The 23184-nt window shown below is 40.8% G+C and overlaps 1 protein-coding gene across 2 annotated transcripts in view; it reads left to right on the top strand.

The window, feature by feature from the left end:
• The window catches only part of snx17 (sorting nexin 17), an 80820-nt gene extending 58106 nt beyond the window's left edge, over positions 1 to 22714 (top strand). The window contains exons 10-15 of one of the 2 annotated variants that reach the window (XM_048596630.1): positions 8015 to 8218; positions 8501 to 8623; positions 12203 to 12280; positions 15138 to 15212; positions 16783 to 16824; positions 21888 to 22714. In XM_048596630.1, coding sequence (XP_048452587.1) covers positions 8015 to 8218; positions 8501 to 8623; positions 12203 to 12280; positions 15138 to 15212; positions 16783 to 16824; positions 21888 to 22001 — 636 coding nt within the window. In that variant the 3' untranslated portion in view covers positions 22002 to 22714. The remainder of the gene's footprint in view (positions 1 to 8014; positions 8219 to 8500; positions 8624 to 12202; positions 12281 to 15137; positions 15213 to 16782; positions 16825 to 21887) is intronic. The other variant, XM_048596631.1, reaches the window with a different exon arrangement.
• Positions 22715 to 23184: the final 470 nt, after the last annotated feature.

Here is a 23184-nt window from a genome sequence, read left to right as displayed (position 1 = left end):
ATCTTTTTGATTAACTTCACTGTTGAATGAAGCAAAAAATGACAGTGTGCTCTGTTGGTGGCAGTTTTAAAAGATTACATTTGTTGAATAGTAGTGACATTCAAGATAGAGCCCATGTTTTTGTGGTTCTGTATTAAACATATTTTTTTTGCTGCTTCTCCACACTAGTTTCAATCTGTTTTGCACTTCAGTCTCCTTGCACTTGTGATTAAATTTGCTGCTGTTTGTTGTTGGAGCTACACTCGTCCAGGCAAATGGGGAATATTTCATCACACTTTTGACTTATACTTTACGAAGGGTGAAAAGGGTCTGGGGAGTCAGTTCATTTACTGAAAGGTTCCTAGACTCTGATCTGCTCTTGTAGCTGCAGTACTTGCATGACTAGGTCAGTTCAGTTTCAGGCCAATGGTAGGACCCAGGATGTTGATAGGGAGGAAGTCAGTGATGGTAATACTATTGAATATCGAGGAGTAATGGTTAGATTCTCTGTTCAGGGTCAGTGCTTGGCATTAGCGTGGTGTGAATGTTACTTGCCACCTGTCAGCGCAAACCTGGATATTTGTCTTGATCTTGTTGCATTTGAACATGGACTGCTTCATTATTTGAGGAGTCACGAATGTGCAGTCATCAGTGAACATCCCCACTTTTGACCTTGTGGAAGGAAGGTTATTGAAGCAGCTGAAAATATCTGAGCCAAGGATACTGCGCTGAGGAACTTCTGGAAAGATGTTCTGGAGCTAAGATGACTGACTTCCAAATATCACAACCATCTTCCTTTTGTGCCAGGTAGGATTCCAACCAGCAGAAAACTTTCCCCTGATTCTGATTCCAGTTTGTGAGAGTCCTTTGATGCCATACTCAGTCTAATGCAGCTTTAACGTCAAGGGCAGTCACTCACTTCATGTCTGGAATTTGGCTCTTGTGGCCATGTTTGGACCAAAGTTGTAATGAGGGCAAATGATCAGTGGCCTTGGCAGCACCTGAGCTGAGATTCAATGAACAGGTTATTGCTAAGCAAGTGCTGCTTGATAGCAGTGATGACATCTTGCATCTGGTGATTGAGAGTGGACTGATGGGGTGGTAATTGGGCAGGTTGTATTTTTCCTGCTTTTTGACTGCAGGAGCATTTCTCCATCTGAACAGGTAGATGTCAGTGTTATAGTTGTACTGGAACAACCTGGCAAAAATTGCAGAAAGTACTGAAGCACTCATCTTCCATGTTATTGTCAGGACCTTTGCAGTATCTGGTGCCTTCAACTGTTTGTTGATGCCATGTGGAGTGAATTGAAGTGGCTGAAGATTGGCAGCTGTTAATGTGATTGACCTCTGAAGAAGGCCGAAATGGATCATCCTTTCAGCACTTTTGGCTGACAATTGTTGCTTATGACTGAGTCTTAACTTTTGCACTGATATCCTGGACTCCATTATTGAGGATGGGCATTCTTGTGGAGGCGCCTCCTCTAGTGAATTGTTTAATTGACCACTACTGCTCATGACTAGATGTGGCCAGGACTGCAGAGCTAAGACCTCACTCGTTGGTTTTGTAGTCACTTGATTGTGTCACTTGCTGCTTACGCTGTTTCCCATGCAAGCAGTTATGTTTTGTAGGTTCGGCTTGGCATCTCATTTTTATATGCATGGCACTGCTCCAGGCATGCACTCTGCACCTTCCGTTGAACCAGGGTTGTTCGCCTGGCTTGATGATAATGATAGTATGGTCTAGCAAAGACCCCACTATCATTGAGGTTGAAGATTGTTGGAGTACAATGCTGCTGCTGGTAGCCCACAGTGCCTCGTATGTGCCCCATCTTGAGTTGTTGGATCTGTTCAATGTCTACCCATTTAACACAGTGTTGCAAAGTTGGGTGTAGCATTTGTGGACTCGAAGGCATGATGTTAGAATTTTAGTAAAATGATAGGGGGAAAGAGTGTGTGGTCCCTTTAAAAGATTGTTTTCAATCTCCAAACCTTAAAAAAAATTTGTCTGCAGTCAGCAACACGTGCAGAGTTCTTGACATTGAAACATTGTATCAAAAGGCTGTACTGTTAGCAGGCAAAGCAGCATTTTACCAAGGCAACAGGTTTTTGAATTTAGCCAGTAAATTTAAACCAGGCCCTAGATGCCAAAACCAAATTAAATTTAAATCTGATTTTGACAACCTAGAACCAATTCCTACTCTAAGAAATTAATAGGTTATCAAGGGTATAAAAGAAGAGGGCGCTTGAAAATCTGTTCCAGAGCAAATTGCCATCTGAAGAGAGAAAATCTGGCTCTAAGAAATCTCTAAGCTTTGAGTAGCACCATCTAAATAAAGGTACAATGGCTCTCTTAGCTAATATTCCTGACCCACATCCGACGGAAAAAAATGTTTGTGAATGGAAAAGGACGGAGAAGGCTAAGAACATTCAGGAAGACATATCCTGGCTATAATTTTGAGAGAATAAGTTTAATTTTCTTTCTTATTACTTTGGTTTATATAAGTGGGACTGATATTTATTGAAACAGCATACCATTAGAATTTTGTTTCATTTGGGAATAGTTAGTTAAGGAGGGAATTGTTCGGTTTGTTAGTAGTTCTGTTGATTTGTTCACTGTTAGAGTTAGTAAAACAAATTGTTACTAGTAGCTTGTAAAGTGAGTATCATGGATTTCTTCAACTTTACCACTCCTTTACAACAGATTGGTAGCTCGGATCCAGGATCTGGCCTGATCATGTGTGGGATCTGAACGGATTTGGGCTATGAAAGGTCCCAGCAGATTTAAACAGACTTGGGGATTAATGTCTTGGATCTCTGTATTAAAAAAAGTCAAAACATTACCAAAATTTTATGAAAAGATGGAGAAGCCATTTTCCTTTTCTTTGAGAGAGTGACTAAATGGATGAACTGGCCAGAGACTGCATGGGTAATGTTAATTCAGACCAAGTTGGTTGATAGGGATAGTGAGTTGTTTGCAGTGCTGTCAGACCATGTGTCAAGAGAATATGAAGTAGTAAAGCAGGCTATTTTGGTACCAGAAACACACAGACAGCAGTTCAGAAATATAAGGAGGAACCAAGTCATTCTTGTGTCGAATTTGAAAGAATTAAACATAACAACTTCGATAGATGGATGAGAGCATGAACATAGAAAAGACATATGAGGATCTTAGATTATTCTGCTGGAGGAGTTTTAAAAACTTCCAAAAGGGATCAGACTTGAGGAACAGGAAGCTAAAACAGTGAGAAGATCTGCAGAAATGGCGAATGAATGTGCATTAGTGCATAAATCAAAATCTAGCTTACCATAGCAATTTTATTCCATGAGGGATAGAAACTGGGAAAAAGGAGATCCTTCGATGAAAAACAAAAAGTAGATCACACTGGGAACAGTTTATCACATGGGAAAAGTAACCCAAAGAGGGTGAAAAAGAAGCAAAAGGCCTCAGGTGTTTCCACTGTGGGAGGGGGACACACACAGTCACAGTGCTGGTGGATTGAAAGAGGCTCTGGGTAAAAGGATGGGGTAAAAGAGGCTAAACCAATGGGATTAGTTGAGATGATGAAGGAAATCCCAAGAGAAATCTAGGAACTGTAGGAGAGTGCACAGCCTAGTCATGGGCCGGATAGTAATAGTGTCCAATCTCTTCAAAGACTTCACCTCTGTGGGTAAGGTTTACGCAGGAAGAACAGGGGAAGAAGGTAAAGAAGTTAAAATATTGAGATACAGGAGTTGGTCAGTCTCGAATAGTAAGAGATGAAAGTATTTGCACTCCTGAAATGTTACCTGAGAGAGTGATAATCTGTGGAATAAATGGAGAGAGATTTAGTGTTCCCCTGTGTAAGATAAGGCTGGAAAGCTCAACCAAGACTGGGGAAGTGACAGTGGGAGCGACTGAAAGCGTGTCTGTCCCAGGAATACAGTTTGTTCTTGGAAACAACCTAGCTGGATCAAAGGTTGAAGTGATGCCCATGGTAGTGGAGAAGCCAAAAGAAAACCAGGGAACTGAGGAGTTTTAAAAAAAAACGTGGAATTTTTCCAGAATCTGTGGTGACAAGATCCCACAATGATAAGTTAAAGTAAGAAGGGAAAACCAAAGAGAAAGACGAAGAAGTTGAGGTCCAGCTAGCTGACACCCTGGTTGATGAAATGGTAAAGGAAAACCCCAAACAAGTAGAGGATCAAGCAGAGGTGTTTAGCTCTGAAAGAGTAATGGAGTTACAACAAAAATGAGACGACAAAAGATTTCTATCATAAAGCCTGCTCAGAAAAGGAATCAATGTGTTTTAGAATGTTCTTACCTTGAGGTTAGAATCCTAAAATGGAAATAGAGACCGTGGCAGGTTAGTGCTGAGGAGAAATGGGTGGAAGTTCACCAGATTATGTTGCTGGTCACTGTCATGTGTCAAATGGTAGGAAAGCCACAGACAATAATAAAACCAGCGCCTTTGATGCCAACTCCCACATTTTGAAGAACTTTTCACACTGGTTATGATTGATTGTGTAGGTTTCCTCTCTAAAACTAAAAGTAGGAACCAGTGTTTGCTAACCATAACGAATGTGTCTACCAGATTTCCAGGGGCAACTCCATTATGGAATGTCAAGGCAAAGAAGGTTGGGGAGGAGTTGCTTGCTTTCTTTACCCATTATGTTGGACCCAGGGAGATCCAGTCAGACTAAGGCTCCAGTTTTACTGCCAAACTATTTGAGAAGGTCATGGATAGCTTATGCATCCAACACTTTAAATCAAGTGCATACCATCCTGAATCCCAGGGAGCATTGAAAAGGTGGCACCAGACCCAAAAGACCATGCTGACAGCTTATTGCCAGGATTACCCAATTGATTGGGATAAGGGTATCCCATTTATATTGCTATTGGAGATGCTCCAAATGAAACAACTGTTGACTACATTTGAATTGATATTTGGATGCTAAGAGGGCCTTTTAAAATTAAGGAAAAGTTGACGGGTCTGAAGTCAGAGATTTCACAGTTGGATTATGCATCTGAGCTGAGAGAGAGATTAAACAGAGTAGCTGGACAACATTTGAAGGTGGTGCGGCACATAATGAAGCAAGAAGCAGATAACAAATCTAAAACTCGTATGTTTGCCCATGGGGATAAAGTATTGGTGGCGTTATCAGTGGTAGAGATGCCTCCAAGGTTTAGTGACCCCTATCAGATTGAGAAGCTAAGTCAGGTGAATTATCTGGTAAAGATGCCAGATAGGAAAAAAAAAATTATTGGGTGTTATATGAACATGATGAAATCTTAATATGACAGGGAATCAAATCCAGATGATGTGGATTTTGATGTGCCTCAGAATAAACTGAATAATAAGGAAGTCCTTAAAGAATGAGATAGGGTAGTAAGCTACTAGTCTCAGGAACAGAGAATTGCATTGGAAGGCTTGATGCAGCACTATGGGGACATACATAAAAATAGAATGGGGAGGACTAATACCATCATACATGAGACTGACTTAGGGAAGGCTGTTCGAATAAAACAACACCACTACAGGCTTAATCCGCAAAGCAGCACAGGTACAGAAGTAAGTGGAAGCGATACTCCAAGAAGACATCATCGAGCTGAGTCAAAGCAAATGGAGTTTGCTGATCATCTTCCTAGCTAGCTATGAAGAGAGGTTGTGTAGATTAGGATTACTTACATTAGAAAGACGGAGATCAAGGTGGGGGGACCTGATTGAGGTCTACAAAATCATGAGAGGTATAGACAGGGTGGATAGCAACAAGCTTTTTCCCAGAGTGGGGGCCTCAATTACTAGGGGTCACGATTTCAAGGTGAGAGGGGAAAAGTTTAAGGGAGATATGCGTGGAAAGTTCTTTACGCAGAGGGTGGTGGGTGGCTGGAATGCGTTGCCAGCGGAGGTGGTAGAGACAGGCGCGATAGCGTCATTTAAGATGTATCTAGACAGATACATGAATGGGCAGGGAGCAGAGGGATACAGATCCTTGGAAAATAGGCGACAGGTTTAGATAGAGGATCTGTATAGAGGCTCAGGCTTGGAGGGCCAAAGGGCCTGTTCCTGTGCTGTAATTTTCTTTGTTCTTAAACCTGATGGTCCTCAACGATTCTGCGTAGATTATCGGAACATCAACACTGTGACTAAATCCAACTCATAGCTCTTTCAAAGGCTGGAGGACTGTGTGGAAAAAGTAGGCCAAACCACTTACATCACAAAGTTGGGCGTACTTTGTGGTTACTGGCCAGTACCTTTGTCAGAGAGAACGAAAGAAGTTTCTGCTTTTGTAACCCCAAATGGCCTATACCAATTTAGAGTAATGCCCTTTGGAATGAAGAACGCACCAGCCACCTTTATGAACAGAGGCGTCAGGACTGACTGATTGTGCCGTCTTTTTGTAGATGACTTAGTAATCTTCAGCTATTCGCCGAAAGAACACAGGATGCATTTGGCAGAACTTTTTGAGAGACTACGAAAGGTGAAATTGATGATAAATTTGGCAAAGGTAGATTTTGTGAAGGCGCAAGTGACATTCTTAGGACGCATCGAACATGGATGGATGACACCAAGGAATGTGAAGACCAGGCCATCGAGGAATTTCCAAGACCATCCTCGAAGAAAGAAGTGCTAAGATTTTTTGGGACTGAGCAGGTTCTACAGAAAATTTGTGCCAAACTTTAATAGCATGGTGGCACTGCTGGCGGATTTGTTAAAGAAGAACTAGGGCTCGATTAGTGCTGCCAAGCCACTCTTCGTGGTGGACATTGATATTCCCTTCCCACTTTAAATGCAATTACATTAAACTGTAGTCCTGCCTATTTCCTCTGATAGATGCAAAAAAACCTCACTCCAGTAGTGGATGACAAGATGAGTGCTCATTAGAACAGAGGTAAGCAATTCAGCACCCTTTGAGACTTTTCAACCGTGCAATCAGATCATGGATGATTTCTCTGAGACACAACCTTTATCAGTTGTCTTTCATCCCCATCCCAATCCGTAGTTTACATTTCTGATTGACCTAGCTTCAGCAGGTTTTTGAGTGTTCTAAAGCTCCACTACCCTTTCTGTGAAATAATACTCCCCCAATATTTCCTTGACCTACGTTCCCTTTAATTTTCCCAGCTGCTGTGTGGACCTCCCAAGGTCTGTGTGTGGCAGTGGCTGTTTAAACTGGAAATGAAGGTAGCAGCACAGCAGTGTGCATGGATCATCAAGCTGCACAGCCAAGCAGCTTAGAGGGAATTTGATCTGTCTAGTTCTAATTTTAAGTTTACACCCAACTTTTCTGCACATGGGCCCGAAGGAACTATATTCTTTCTAGCTATTCTATTGAATGCTTTGTTTATATGGACATCTCATTTAGATCACGCCATAATATTTTGTACTCCGAATAATAGAACGTGAGCTGTGCAACTGTCTTCATGATTCAGCCGTTTAATGTTGCTGTCTTTCTGGAGAGTCTGTGCTGTTCTTCCTTCAAAACTGGTGAACACGTCTGAAATGTATAGATACTTGCAAAGTGTAATAGCTAGAACTGAATGATGTATTCCAGAAACTATGTAACTGGAGCTTTATACAACTGCAGCATAATGTGCATCTTTTCGTATTCTAGTCGTCCTTAAGAGGAGGCTTCTTTTAAACCTGTTCTGTTTTCCCAATGACTAAGGTAGTATTTATCTCTTAATCAGCACTTTACAAAATAATCCAGCTGTTTATTTCATTGCTGTTTGTTAGCCTTGCTTTACTTGCATTGCTTGTAATTCCTATATTAGCACAGTGTCAAAAGTACTTCCTTGGCCACAGAATGTTTTGAAAAATCCTGAGGGAATATAAGGCAAGATAGATGTGTTTTTTCTTCCTTTGTGGTGTGTTTAAAAAAAAAAAAATTAGTGTCACCGTGCTCTAGACTCCTGCTTTCCTGATGTAAAGAAGCAGTATTTTTAGTCTTTTTTTTTTTTAGTGTGCATCATTTTATTTTCCATATTAGCAAAGGATTTTGTCACCTTTTTAAAGGTACCAGCTGTAAAGATGTAAATATTTGTGCTTTTGTGCAGTTTATCAGCCTGGCTCAAACGCTGAAGTATTATGGATATATCAAGTTTGACCCTTGCATCACTGATTTTCCAGAGAAAGAATGTCATGTAATAGTCAGCGCCGGTAATAATGAACTAAATTTTCATGTCAAGTTACCCAATGACCAAATCAAAGAAGGTAGCTTCAAGGTCACACGCATGAGATGCTGGCGTGTTACTTCCTCAGTAAGTATTACAGAAGGTTTTTAAACACCTTACTGTCCCTTTTACTTCTAAAAAAAACTCTCCACAGAATGTTCTCAACTTCTTCAAAAAAAAAAGTTAAAATTAGGCGTTAAATTCTTCTCTCGATTTTGAGCGAGAGTTGCTTGTATTAAATTTAAGATTACTGTCATTTTAATTGCTGCAGAAACTATGAATTTATTTTCTTGATAATCAAAATGTTGAACTAAAGTCAGATTTGTTTTCACATGCTTGTACATTTAATTATTTTATTTTAAACACTAGCAAATTCCACTAACAAATGGCACTGCAAACATCCCAGGAAAAACAGAGACCAAATTGGAATTGGCTTTTGAGTATTTGATGAGCAAAGACCGACTCCAGTGGGTGACCATTTCTAGCCCCCAGGTGAGGCATATTATTGATTTTGAACATTAAAATATTGTACTTATGGTGCCTTAATAACAAAATAAGTGAGCTGTTCACTTTGACAATGCTAGAATGACTGAATCACAGAACTCCTGAAATAAGTATCCACTTTTACTTAGCAGGGTCTTCGAGGTTAACGTTCATTTGTGAACAAAAACGAAGTCACTGGAAAAGCTCTGCAGGCTTGGCAGCCTCTGTGAAGGAAAAAACCAGTTAACATTTCAGGTCACCGGGCCTAAAATGGTAACTGTTTTTTCCTTCACAGATGCTGCCGGATCTGCTGAGCTTTTCCAGCAACTTTTTGTTTTTATTCCTGATTTGCAGCATCCACAGTTCTTTCAGTTTTTGTTCATTTGTGAATCTCGTCATGTTAAAAATAGTGATGGTTGAATTTGGATCTGTTTTAAGTGAAGTGTAATAGCTTTCGTTGGTGGCAAAGCATCAAAAAAATGTTTGTATGAATCCAAACATATAAATTGTGAGCAGAAGTAGGCCATTTGGCCCTTCCTTCATTCAATAAGGTCACGGCTGATGTGATGCCTCAGCTAAGTTGGAGCACGAGAGAAAATTGCTAGAAATATAAAATAATTAGAAGATTTTCTATAGATATTTAAAAGAGGAGTTAATTAAATGAGATTGGTCCTATAGAAAGGAATTGACGGAAAGTAGGGAGATGGAGATCGACTGTAGTACATACAAATGGCATCCCAGAAATAACTGAAGGCAGTGGGAGAAAGGAACTGAAGAAAATCACAGTCACCAGGAAGTGGAACTGAGCAAACACATGGAATAGCAGGCTGACAAGTTGCTAAGTCCTGATCGGTTTCATTTGAGATCATAAGTGGTTAGTGAAATAATTGATGCATTCCGTTTTAATTTGATGAAACAGTCTTGGTTCGGGAAGGTTCCTTTAGATTGGAAAATATTGAATGTAACTTATCTGTTCAACTAAAGGAGCAAGAAAAGAAATTACAGGTCATTAGCTTAACATCTGCCATGGCTATGTTTTTGGGGTATCTTGGTCACTATAGTTAGTGCGGAGTAAATTTGGGAAGAACAATACTGGGGTCATACTGAATGTGTTACAGAAATCATTCATACTGTTAACTTGTTCAATTTTAACAATTACTGAAGTTTAAACACTAGTAGAATTTTTTTCTGTCCATAAGTGTTTAAGTTGTCCCAGTACTTTGTGTTGGCTAAATGATTTTTGTTTCTTTAATTGCCACCCCTCCTTTCTAGATCCATCATAATGCTAGAAAATTTGAGTCATAATTAATACAAAGGATATTAATTTAAAAGTATCAATAAATGTTTGATTTATTTTGCTTTAATTCTACATTAATTGGCTGAAAATTTATCTTTGATCTTTAAAGCTTAAGAAAAGGCCTTAATTTAACATAAGCCAACTATTCACTACAAAAGCATGATGCAATTGTGAGTGAGATAGTGATGTTGAAGTTTACAAAAACTTCAAAATACAAAAATTCATGCATTAACGTTGCTAATGGCTCAAAAAAGCATGAATAATGCAGCCGTTTGGAAATTTCCAAACAACTGGCCAGTTTAAAACATAATAAACATGGCATAATTTAAGTATGTGCAGTATCTCAATCAGAATTTGCCTCATAATAATTTTACTGAATACTCATCATTTTTCGTCGAACAGTTACATCATGGAAGGAACCAGTTTAGCAGGTGCCATCCATGCTGGCTGTTTGTAAAAGCAACTCATAGCTTCGCTGTCCTACTCTCTTCCTATATACTGCAAGGTTTTTTTTCTGATCGGGTGGCTCATGCAATTCCTTCTGATAGTAATGGAGTCTGCTTCTGCCATACTCGGGTCTCAGGCAGTGCATTAACGATGGTAAACACTTGCATTCAAAAAAAATTGTGTTCCTGTTGTTGTTTTTGCCATTCGCCTTATCTTGCTATCGTCTGATTCTTGACCTTTCCGTCAATCTTCTCTAGTTACTCTGCCTATATCCCTCATTTTTAACATTTCTATCAAATCTCTAATCAAGTTAGCAAAATTACGTTTGCAGTTAAAATCTTTTATACGTCAACATCTTTAACAATAAAGCCATCTCCTGGTGCGAGTAACTAATGTGTAAGCTTATGCTTGAGGTTAATGGTTTTAGAGTTTGGTCATCTGTCTCCATCAGGAATATCTCTGAGATGAATTGTGGGGTTAATCATCTTTATTGTCATTACATTTCTTTTCTTCCATCCTTTTGTGCAGTCAACCAAACTTGCAAATATGTTTTTGCTGTTGTTATTTTTGCATCTGAAGTCCTCTTAACACTGTTAAAATTCAAACGTTTAGTGCCTTTGAAATAAACTAGATTTGGTGTAATTTTTTTATTCTTATCTCTTTTGACTTTTTGAAGTTTTGATATCTGTCTTCTAAGATCTTACTTTAATTTCCAAATAATTTAGTGAGGTTGTCAAAAGCACAATTGCTTTTGCGCTTAGTCTGATCCAAGTTCTACCTGCTTTCTTGTTTGAGTAATCAAGGTGAGCCATTATCATGAACAAAAATGGAAGTTGCTAGAAAAGCTCAGCAGGTCGGGCAGCATCTGTGAAGAAAAACTCCAGTTCTCAGGAAGGGTCACCGACCTGAAACATTAACCCTGACTTTTTCCTTCACAGAAAGCTGCCAAACCTGCTGAGCTTTTCCAGCAACGTCTGTTTTTGTTCCTGATTTACAGCATCCACAGGTCTTTCGGTTTTCATTGAGCCTTTTTATCAGTTGATTGACTCAAGGCACATGTTTAAGTAGATAAATGTCAAGTACTAGTGGCCTAATAGGGTTCAATAGGCCATGAAGGACAGATCGTGAATAGTTGTCCAACTTTGTTTATCCAGACTTATTTATAACTGAGGCAGAATGTAATTTTTTTTGGTGACATTTGCAGATGTTCCTTATTTGCCAGGCAACATGACTTACTTAAAGTAACGTTGATAGAATTATAACAAAACAAAGAACTGTGGACGCTGAAGAGCTAAAACAAAAACAGAAATTCAGGTCTGGCAGTATCTAAAAAGAAAATATTTAACATATCAAGTCAGCACTGACGAAGGGTCATTGCATTCAAAACATTAACACCATTATTTTCTGTATAGATGAATCTGTTGTTGCTTCAGCAACCCGGAAAGCTAGTAACCGTATTTCTAATTTCCATGAATTTGGTGTTTTGACTTTTTCTTTCTCAAATTCAGCACTGCCTTTAAAGACAGTTTTTTTTTCATGTAGGCCTAGCCAATATTGACTTGCACTTTTATGCAGTGTCCAGGGCCATTCAGATCCTCTGTTCTCTAAACTTTTCTCCCTTTTAGGCTCCTGCCGGGTCCCATCAGCAGTCTGCACTTTGAGCTGTAATGTTATCGAACTTTAATGGCAGCACTTCAAAACTATGTGACACAACACAGTAATGTTCCAGTGTTTGCTATCCTAAACATCATGTAACAATATAAAAATACAATAGTAAATGCATTGATTCAGTATGCTGCTGAGGGTTGAAATTTGTTCTGATTTGTTTTTGTTTTTTTTATCAGGCAATAATGATGAGTATTTCTTTACAAGCAATGGTGGATGAGCTAATGGTGAAGAAATCAGGTGGCAATATAAAGAAGGTAAACTAATATTTTTTATTTTTAGGTTTCTTAGGTCAGATGCCTGTATAAAGTTTAAGCAAGAGTCTATCCCACAAGCCTAGTGTAGGATGTCATGTCTCATGCCTAATGGAAAATGTGCAGCACGTATACTGTTTCAGAGATAGTAGGAACTGCAGATCCTGGAGAATCTGAGATAACAAGGTGTAGAGCTGGATGAACACAGTAGGCCAAGCAGCATCAGAGGAGCAGGAAAGCTGACGTTTCAGGCCTAGACCCTCCTTCAGAAATGGGGGAGGGGAAGGGGATTCTGAAATAAATACGGAGCGAGGGGGAGGCTGTTAGCAGATGGATAAAGGAGAAGATAGGTGGAGAGGAGACACAGGTCAAAGAAGTGGGGGTGGAGCCAATAAATGTGAGTGTAGATGGGGAGTTAGGGAGGGGATAGGTCAGTCCAGGGAGGACGGACAGGTCAAGGGGGTGGGATGAGCCTAGTAGGTAGGAGATGGGGGTGGGTCTTGAGGTGGGAGGAGGGACAAGTTAGGGAGGCGGGGACAAGCTGGGCTGGTTTTGGGATGTGGTAGGGGGAGGGGAGATTTTGAAGCTTGTGAAGTCCACATTGATACCATTGGGCTGCAGGGTTCCCAAGCGGAATATGAGGTGCTATTCCTGCAACCTTCGGGTGGCATCATTGTGGCACTGCAGGAGGCCCAGGATGGACATGTCGTCAACGGACTGGGAGGGGGGAGTTGAAATGGTTCGCGACTGGGAGGTGCAGTTGTTTAGTGCTAACCGAATGTAGGTGTTCCGCAAAGTGGTCCCCAAGCCTTGGCTTACTTTCCCTGATGCAGAGGAGGCCACGTCTGGAACAGCGGATACAGTATACCACATTAGCAGATGTGCAGGTGAACATCTGCTTGATGTGGAAGGTCTTCTTGGAGCCTGGGATGGGGGTGACAGGGGAGGTGTAGGGGCAGGGGTAGCACTTCCTGTGGTTGCAGGGAAAAGTGCCGGGTGTGGTGGGGCTGGAGGGGAGTGTGGAGCGGACAAGGGAGGCACGGAGAGAGTGGTCCCTCCGGAAAGCAGACAAGGGTGGGGAGGGAAAAATGTCTTTGCTGGTGGGGTCAGATTGCAGATAGCGGAAGTGTCGGAGGATGATGCGTTGGATCCGGAGGTTGGTGGGGTGGTACGTGAGGACAAGGGGGATTCCGTTTTGGTTGTTATTGCGGGGAGGGGGTGTGAGGGATGAGTTGCAGGAAATGCGGGAGACACTGTCGAGGGTGTTCTTGACCACTGAGGGGGGGATGTTCTGGTCCTTGAAAAATGAGGACATCCGAGATGTACGGGAGTGGAATGTCTCATCCTGGGAGCAGATGCGGCGGAGGCGAAGGAATTGGGAATAGGGGATGGCATTTTTTGCACGAAGGTGGGTGGGAGGAGGTGTATTCTAGGTAGCTGTGGGAGTCGATGGGCTTGAAATGGATATCGGTTTCCAGGTGGTTGCCAGAGATGGAAACAGAGGTCCAGGAAGGAGAGAGAGGTATCAGAGATGGTCCAGGTGAACTTAAGGTTGGGGTGGAAGGTGTTGGTGAAGTGGATGAACTGTTCGAGCTCCTCGTGGGAACACGAGGCGGCGCCGATACAGAGGTGGGCTTTAGGGCCAGAGTAGCTACGGAAGAGGGATTGTTCCACGTAACCTACAAAGAGGCAGGCATATGCGGGTATCCGTGGCCACCCGCTTTGTTTGGAAGGCAGTGCTGAAAAAGTAGTGGTGACTCAATTAGTGTATCCTTTATGTAACAGCAGTGGGAGTCAAAGTCCAGGTTTAAGCTGGTAGATCACAAAGTGGACAGCATAGGAAAAGCCACTTGCCCCAAGTCTGTGCTGGGCTCTTAAGAGAGCAGTTGACCTAATGCCACTCATGTTCTCCCTGTAGCCCTGCACATTCTTCCTCTTCAGATCATAAACCAATTTCCTGTTGAATGTTTTGAATCTGCCTCCACTGCTCTGAGTGAAAAAGCTTTCCTCTTGTCACGAGTCCTGTTTTTGCCAATTACCATAAATCCGTGCCCACTTATTCCCAATCCTTCCATCAATGTGAACAGTTTCTCCAGCTCCTCATGCTTCTGAATAGTTATCATATCTCCTCCCAGCTCCCTCTGCTCCAAGGAAACCATTCTCATCATCTTTATTCGATGTACATAATTCAAGTTCCTCATCCCTGGGACTACTGTTGTGAATCTCCTCTGCATACACCGCTTTTCCAATTTTAAAGTATGGTACCCAGAGCTGGGACTGATGCACCAATTGAGGCCAAATTGGTGTCTCCAGGTTTAGCATAACTTCCCAGCTTTTGTATTTTCAGCCACCATTAATGGTGCATGTTTTATTAAGCACTCTCTCAATCTGCCTCACCACCTTCAATAATTCATGCACTTAGCAGCCAGTTTCATTACTCCTGCACCCTCTTTTGAATTGTACCATCTATTTCACATTCTTGACATTCTTCCTACCAAATTGAATCACTTCATACTCCTTTGCAAAAAAATGCATCTGTCACTTTTTGCTCAATTCTTTTGAAGTTCCAGATTGACCTTGTCACCAACACAACTGGCAAGTTTTGTATCATCCACAAATTTTGAAATTATCCTATGTGCTAAGGTGTAGGTTATTAACATACATCAGAAAGTACAGGAGTCGTCATGTCAACCCCATGAAGCACCACTGTAAACTTTCTTCTAATCCACAAACAATTATTGCTTCCTTGGGGGTGTCAGTCAAATCCTCAGTTTGTTTCAGATGTAGACAAATGGAATGTGTTCAGTCAGAATGAACCATGTTTAAATTTGGAATGTTTTCTGTTTTCTTCAAATTTTAGATGCTAAAGAAGCGCCTGAATGGTGCGTTACGTCGGTCCGACAGCCAGCAAGCTGTGAAATCTCCTCCACTCCTGGTTAGAACATTCTTCTTTGCAGTTTTGTTTACTACTCAGTAAATTGAGTAAAAAGAAGTGTCTTTTTGCTGCCATGTCGAGGATTTAAGAACTCCCTTGTATATCTTGGAATTCACCATCTACAATGCAAAAGGCTGATGATGAAATTGGGGCTTTGTATTGTGATCATCTTGTGACTTTCATTCTATGTCATGTGCATACAAAGCTGCTTGCTGCGTCATAGGCATCAAAAGTAGTTCTGTTAAATTTAAAAAAACCAAAGAACTGTGGATGCTAGAAGTCAAAAGCACACTGCTGGGGGAAGAAAAATAAAACTCAGCAGGTCTGGCGGCATCTTTGGAGAGAAAGCATAACTATCATTTCGGGTCCAGTGATGACACTTCAGAACTAATTGTAGCTGGGAAAAGATTGGTATATATGCTAAAGAAGGAGCAGAGGGAGGGGTAAGGAGTAAACAGTAGGTGGAGATGGAGCCCAAAAAAAGAGAGAGTGTTTTGCAGACAAAGGAATGAATACATTTCAGCCTGGGAAAATAATGGGTAAATGGGTAAATTTTAATTGCTATTATGGAGACTTTGCCACAGAGTGACGAAGTGTGACAGACTATTTAAAGACATTTAGAAGGTATAGGCAAAAAGTGAAAGAAGGTAATGCAGCATTCTTAATGTTCTGATCTCATTTTTACTTTATTTGTAAGAAGTAATTTTGTATTGAAAGACAAAGATGTAGAATCCATTTGAGTAAATCTAAGATTCTCGGGTGAATTGACAGGGTAAGTGGCGAGAGTTTCTTCCCACTTGGAGAGCCTAGAACCATTTGCATAATCTCTCAATAAAGGATCACCCATTTAAGGCTCAGATGATGAATTTCTTCTGAGGGTAGTGAATCTGTGGAATTCTTTCCTGCAAAGGCTTGGTTATTAAGAATATTCCAGACTAAGAGACATGGATTTGTAATCATTAAGGGATTCAAAGGTTATGAGGATAAGGCAAGAAAGTGGAGTTAGGGATTATCAGATCAGCCATGATCTAATTGAATGGCAGAGCAGACTCACAAGGCTGAACAGCCTATTTCTGATCCTGTCTCTCTTGGTCTTCATTGAATACAGCTGTTGAAGAAGGGGGCCAACCACCACCTTTGTGAACAGTTGTGGATGAGCAATAAATATAGCCTTTACCAGCAATACTTGTGCCCAGGAAGGAAAACTACAAAAAAAAAGTATATGACTGGAACTACGTAAAATAAATAGCAATATAACTTGTGATCTCGCTTAGAGTACAAAGTAACTGCGTAACTACGGTGTTTCATATTAATCTTACAAATTGATTTTTGACCTAATTGACGTAACCATCTCACCTTAAATACAATTTACAGCAGCAATATAATTGATATATTTCATTTACTGACCTTGCAAAAAAAATTGAAAAAGCATCAGTTGTCACTGTAGCAATGATTTCTGGATTTTGTTAGTATTTCCTTGAAGTAAATGATGAAATTAATTGCTGTTCAAAGAACTTCTTTAAGCTCACTGTTTGTTGCCATTCGTTTAACTGTTTTTTAATTTCTTTAGGATTCTCCTGATTCAAACAGAGAACCTATTGTCAAGCTCTCAGTGAGTAAAATTATTCAAGCTGACCTGAAAAGGGACATTTAATTTGCAGACTGAGTGTTGGTCTGCTACTACCTTAGGTCTAATGATGTCTAAGCAGTGTTCTTTCAACTTAATGTAAAAGGTTTAGATAACCATCAGTATGGCTGGTGCTGCTTGAGAGTACATTATAAACATGAACTATCTTTAGCGTGTGCTACTTTTCCATGTAATTTGACTGTAATGTAGACATTACCTATTGGTTAATATTCAAAAGGCAAATGTATTGAGATGTGGTGAATTACATGTTACGTTTCAGATTGTAGTTACTCCACTCATCAAAAGAATTGCTGTACTTTCCAGAGCATGCTGTTTTTTTAGAATATTTAAGACAAAGGAAAAGTTAGCTCCTTGGATATTTTTCTGCATTAATAACCACGATTGATGAAAATTAGTGGTGTAGTGGATAGCGAAGAAGGTTACCTCCGTGTACAACAGAACCTTGATCAGATGGGCTGAAGGTGTCATACCGAGTTTAACTTAGATAAATGTGAGGTGTTGCATTTCGGTAAGGCAAATCGGGGCAGGACTTGCACAGTTAATAGTAAGGTCCTGGGAAGTGTTGCCGAAGGCAGAGACCTAAGGGTGCAGATGCGTAGTTCCTTGAAAGTGAAGTCTGAGGTAGACAGGGTGGTAAGAAAGTGTTTGGCATGCTCGCCTTCATAGTTCAGTGCATTAAATAAAGGAGTTAGGATGTCATGTTGCAGCTACCAGGGTATTGGTAAAGCAACTTTTAAAGTACTGCATTCTCTTCTGGCCTCCCTGCTATAGGAAAGATGTTGTTAAACTTGAAAAGGTTCAGAAAAGATTTGCAAGGGTGTTATCAGGGCTTGGAAGGTTTAGGCAAAAGGGATAGGCTGAATAGGCTGGGGCTGTTTTCCCGATTAGTTTCAGAGGCTTGGGGGTTAGCTTATAGAGGTTTATAAAATCATGAAGGTGTATGTAGGGTAAATAGCCAAGTTCTTTTCCCCAGGATAGGAGTCTTAAAACTAGAGGGCATAGGTTTAAGGTGAGGTGGGGGGAAGATTTAAAAGGGACTTGAGGGGTAACTTTTTCACACTGTGGTGGAGTTGGGTACAGTTACCTTTTAAAAGGTATCTGGATGAGTACATAAATAGGAATGGTTTACAGGGGAATGGGCCAAATGCTTGAAAATGGGACTAGGTCAGATTGGGATGTCTGGTCAGCATGGACGAGCTGGACCAAGGGCCTGTTTCCGTGCTAAAATTGACTATAAAAAAACTGAGGCAGGATGAGAACAAAGAACAAAGAAAATTACAGCACAGAAACAGGCCCTTCGGCCCTCCAAGCCTGCGCCGTATCCAGATCCTCTATCTAAACCTATTTTCCAAGGATCTGTGTCCCTCTGCTCCCTGCCCATTCATGTATCTGTCTAGATACATCTTAAATGACACTATCGTGCCCGCCTCTACCACCACCGCTGGCAACACATTCCAGTCACCCACCACCCTCTGCGTCAAGAACTTCTCACGCATATCTCCCTTAAACTTTTCCCCTCTCACCTTGAAGTCATGACCCTTAGTAATTGAGTTCCCCCACTCTGGGAAATAGCTTCTTGCTGTCCACCCTGTCTATACCTGTCATGATTTTGTACACCTCAGTCAGGTCCCCCCTCAACCTCCATCTTTCTAATGTAAATAATCCTAATCTATTCAACCTCTCTTCATAGCTAGCTCCCTCCATACTAGGCAACATCCTGGTGAACCTCCTCTGCACCATTTCCAAAGCATCCACATCCTTTTGGTAATGTGGCGACCAGAACTGTATGCAGTATTTCAAATGTGGTCGAACCAAAGTCCTATACAACTGTAACATGACCTGCCAACTCTTGTATTCAATACCCCATCCGATGAATGAAAGCATGCTGTATGCCTTCTTGACCACTCTGTCGACCTGCGTTGCCACCTTCAGGGTACAATGGACCTGAACACCCAGATCTTTCTGTGCATCAATTTTCCCCAGGGCTTTTCCATTTACCGTATAGTTCGCTCTTAAATTGGATCTTCCAAAATGCATCGCCTCGCATTTGCCTGGATTGAACTCCATCTGCCATTTCTCCGCCCAACTCTCCAATCTATCTATATTCTGCTGCATTCTCCGACAGTCCCCTTCACTATCTGCTACTCCACCAATCTTAGTGTAATCTGCAAACTTGCTAATCAGATTATCTATACCTTCCTCCAGATCATTTATGTATGTCACAAACAACAGTGGTCCCAACACGGATCCCTGTGGATCACCACTGGTTCACAGTTCTCCATTTTGAGAAACTCCCTTCCACTACAACTCTCTGTCTCCTGTTGCCCAGCCAGTTTTCTATATCCATCCAGCTCGTACACCCTGGACCCCATGCGACTTCACTTTCTCCATCAGCCTACCATGGGGAACCTTATCAAACGCCTTACTGAAGTCCATGTATATGACATCTACAGCCCTTCCCTCATCTATCAATTTTGTCACCTCAAAGAATTCTATCAAGTTGGTAAGACATGACCTTTCCTACACAAAGCCATGCTGCCTATCACTAATAAGCCCATTTTCTTCCAAATTTAAATAGATCCTATCCCTCAGTGTCTTCTCCAGCAGCTTCCCCACCACTGACGTCAGGCTCACCTGTCTATAATTACTTGGATTATCCTTACTACCCTTCTTAAACAAGGGGACAACATTAGCAATTCTCCTGTCCTCCGGGACCTCACCTGTGCTCAAGGATGCTGCAAAGATATCTGTTAAGGCCCCAGATATTTCTTCTCTCGCTTCCCTCAGTAACCTGGGATAGATCCCATCCAGACCTGGGGACTTGTCCACTGTCCGCCTTTTAGAATACCCAACACTTCCCCCTCCTTATGCTGACTTGACCTAGAGTAATCAAACATCTATCCCTAACTTCAGCATCCATCATGTCCCTCTCCTCGGTGAATACCGACGCAAAGTACTCATTAAGAATCTCACTGATTTTCTCTGACTCCTGGCATAACTTCCCTCCTTTGTCCTTGAATGGGCCAACCCTTTCTGTAGTTACCCTTTTGCTCCTTGTGTACGAATAAAAGGGTTTGGGATTTTCCTTAACCCTGTTTGCTAAAGATATTTCATGACCCTGTTTAGCCCTCTTAATTCCTCGTTTCAGATTGGTCCTACTTTCCCGATATTCTTCCAAAGCTTCGCCTGTTTTCAGTCGCCTCGACCTTATGCTTCCTTTTTCCTCTTTGCTAGTCTCTCAATTTCACCTGTCATCCATGGTTCCCTAATCTTGCCCTTTCTATCCCTCATTTTCACAGGGACATGTCTGTCCTGCACTCTAATCAACCTCTTTTTAAAAGCCTCCCACATATCAAATGTGGATTTACCCTCAAACAGCTGGTCCCAATTCACATTCCTGCCAAATTTTGCTATTGTTGGCCTTCCCCCAATTTAGCACTCTTCTTTTAGGACTACTCTCATCTTTGTCCATGAGTATTCTAAAACTTACGGAATTGTGATCACTATTCCCAAAGTAATGCCCTACTGAAACTTCAACCACCTGGCCGGGCCACATGAACCATTGTGAGTGCATAGCTTTCTCGATCCTGATGATCTGTATAACTCTGGGTGCCATAGTTTTGAGAAAACTGTCAATCCTGAAGGAGCAGAGGAGTGAGTTACTGGAATGCGAAGAGATTTGGGAAGCTGAAATTCTTCTCCCAACACAAAGTTATGGGGACACCTGATTAGAAGTATTCAAAATCCAAGTGAAACAATTTGATATGCAGGTGATAATAGAAAGATAATAGAAATCAAGCTTTGACGTATTTGCCTAACGAGAATTTTTTTACAAAAGTTGAAATCACAAATGCATTTAAAGAATGTTAAGATTATGTTTCATAGGTACTTTTGAAAGATAATTAGACTTTTCCCTAAGAACTTATTTGTAGGTTGATGGAAAATACTGTATAACTAAATACTGTATAACTAAATTCAAAGTCTTTCAAAGTCTGAGGGATGAGCCTAAAATTCTGTTGCATTCACCATTGTAGTATCTCAGCCAGAACTTGGCCACCTATCGGTATCTGTCTTCTCCTGTGATATAAGTTTCACTGGAATTTGGCATTTTTGCATTTGTCCTGGTGACTGAATAACAAAAAGCTTTGACAACATGTCACTCTCCAGCAGTATTAAGTTCTGTCTTACGAAGATGACACAATATGCTTTCATTCATCGGATGGGGTATTGAATACAAGAGTTGGCAGGTCATGTTACAGTTGTATAGGACTTTGGTTCGACCACATTTGGAATACTGCGTACAGTTCTGGTGCCACATTACCAAAAGGATGTGGATGCTTTGGAGAGGGTGCAAAGGACGTTCACCAGGATGTTGCCTGGTATGGAGGGCGCTAGCTATGAAGAGAGGTTGAGTAGATTAGGATTATTTATTTTAGAAAGACAGAGGTTGAGGGGGGGACCTGATTGAGGTCTACAAAATCATGAGAGGCATAGACAGGGTGGATAGCAAGAAGCTATTTCCCAGAGTCGGGGACTCCATTACTAGGGGTCACGATTTCAAGGTGAGAGGCCAAAAGTTTAAGGGAGATATGCGTGTAAGTTCTTTACGCAGAGGGTGGTGGGTGCCTGGAACGCGTTGCCAGCGGAGTTGGTAGAGGCCAGCACGATAGCGTTTTTAAGATGTATCTAGACAGATACATGAATGGGCAGGGAGCAGAAGGATACAGATCCTTGGAAAATAGGCGACAGGTTTAGATAGAGGATCTGGATTGGCGCAGGCTTGGAGGGCCAAAGGGCCTGTTCCTGTGCTGTAATTTTCTTTGTTCTTTGTAATACTGTGTTGATCCATTTAATACCGAATTTACAAATTATCCACTAGTTCAGTTTATCAAATTGTGAATACAATACTAACTTGTTCAAGCATAAAATATTTTCAATTGTTGTAAATATTTTAAATTTAGTTTTTTGTCAACTGAAGCATTTTATTCACTGAATTTTTATCTTTTACTCCATCTATCATCTTGCAGAGTAAACTGTCTTCTGTTAGCATCCGGGGAATCGGAACTTCCTCCAATGACGTCAGTGCTAATGACTTCCATGGTAACTATGCCTTTGAGGGAATTGGTGATGATGATTTGTGAAGTTTTGCCAGGTGAACCATTCACTGATTGCCTGGGGAAAACTGAAATCTTGCACTTGCATCTGATCAGTTTGCACAGAATCTACCGAAGGATTGAACCATGATTGTTGTTCGGAAGATGTCATCATGCATCATGTGTCAAGAAGCAACAAAGTTGAACGGTCATGACCTTTTGTTTGTGATCATGATTAACACCAAATTATCGTTTACTAGAGTATTTTGCACAACAGTTCAAATTTCTTTTGAAAATTCATAAGATTCTCTTATGTTTACACAAAATATCAATGAAAGTTAACAGTATTTCTCAAAGATACCTGAAAACTCGTTGCAGACTGAAGTTGGTTGAAATGTCTTCTACTTTACAAAAAGAATGATGACACTAAATTGTTTACGGAATTGTAGCAGTGGTTTTGTTGCCAAGCCAGAGCACCCAGCTAGTGTAGAAACTAAAGATTTCTTTTAGATGTAAAGCACCATATTGGCTACTTAAATGTAATCTAGGTTGCGGAGAAAAGTGTAGCCTATTTTTCATTGGTGATCACTGTGGCAAAATTACTGTACATTCTGAATATTTGTGATTTCAATGCAAGATCAAAATGTCTGTTATCTCTTCATTGCAATAGTTGTACGTTATGCTGGTGGCTTATGGCTGGTGTCAATCATATTTCCATCTGTATAAACTTCTTATTAAATGTTTATCTGCGCAATAATACACTTAATTCCACTTAGTGACCTGATATTATACTTGCACAAGACACATTGTTCAGTTACTTTGATTTAATTTTGGTCTGCAGTCTTGGCTTCAACTGCAGAAATTTGGAGGGTGTATCTAGATAATTGTCACTTTCATTGAGTAGGCCACAAAGAGCTGATCCTAATTTTTAGGAATAGTTTGATTATTTTAGCCCTCGTATTGACACACTAGTATGTCAATGTGCTTTCCCTATCCATCTTGCAAATTTAATCCTGTTTGAACAATATCTGCATCTTCAGAACAAGGCATATGGAAAACCAAAACAATTCAATAGCAATTTTGGGCTGAATTGTAACAACTTAATCCGAATGAAATATTAATTGTAGAGATACTGCAGCAGGCAAGACATACTGATTCTGCTGAAGCCTTCAGCATTGCATTGTTGACGAGTGCAAAACCTACAGGGGTTGCAATCATTTATTTACCCCTT

The sequence above is a fragment of the Rhincodon typus genome, chromosome 5 (genome assembly GCF_021869965.1).
Source record: "Rhincodon typus isolate 14 chromosome 5, sRhiTyp1.1, whole genome shotgun sequence".
NCBI lineage: Eukaryota > Metazoa > Chordata > Chondrichthyes > Orectolobiformes > Rhincodontidae > Rhincodon > Rhincodon typus.
This window is presented reverse-complemented; position numbering and strand designations above follow the sequence as displayed.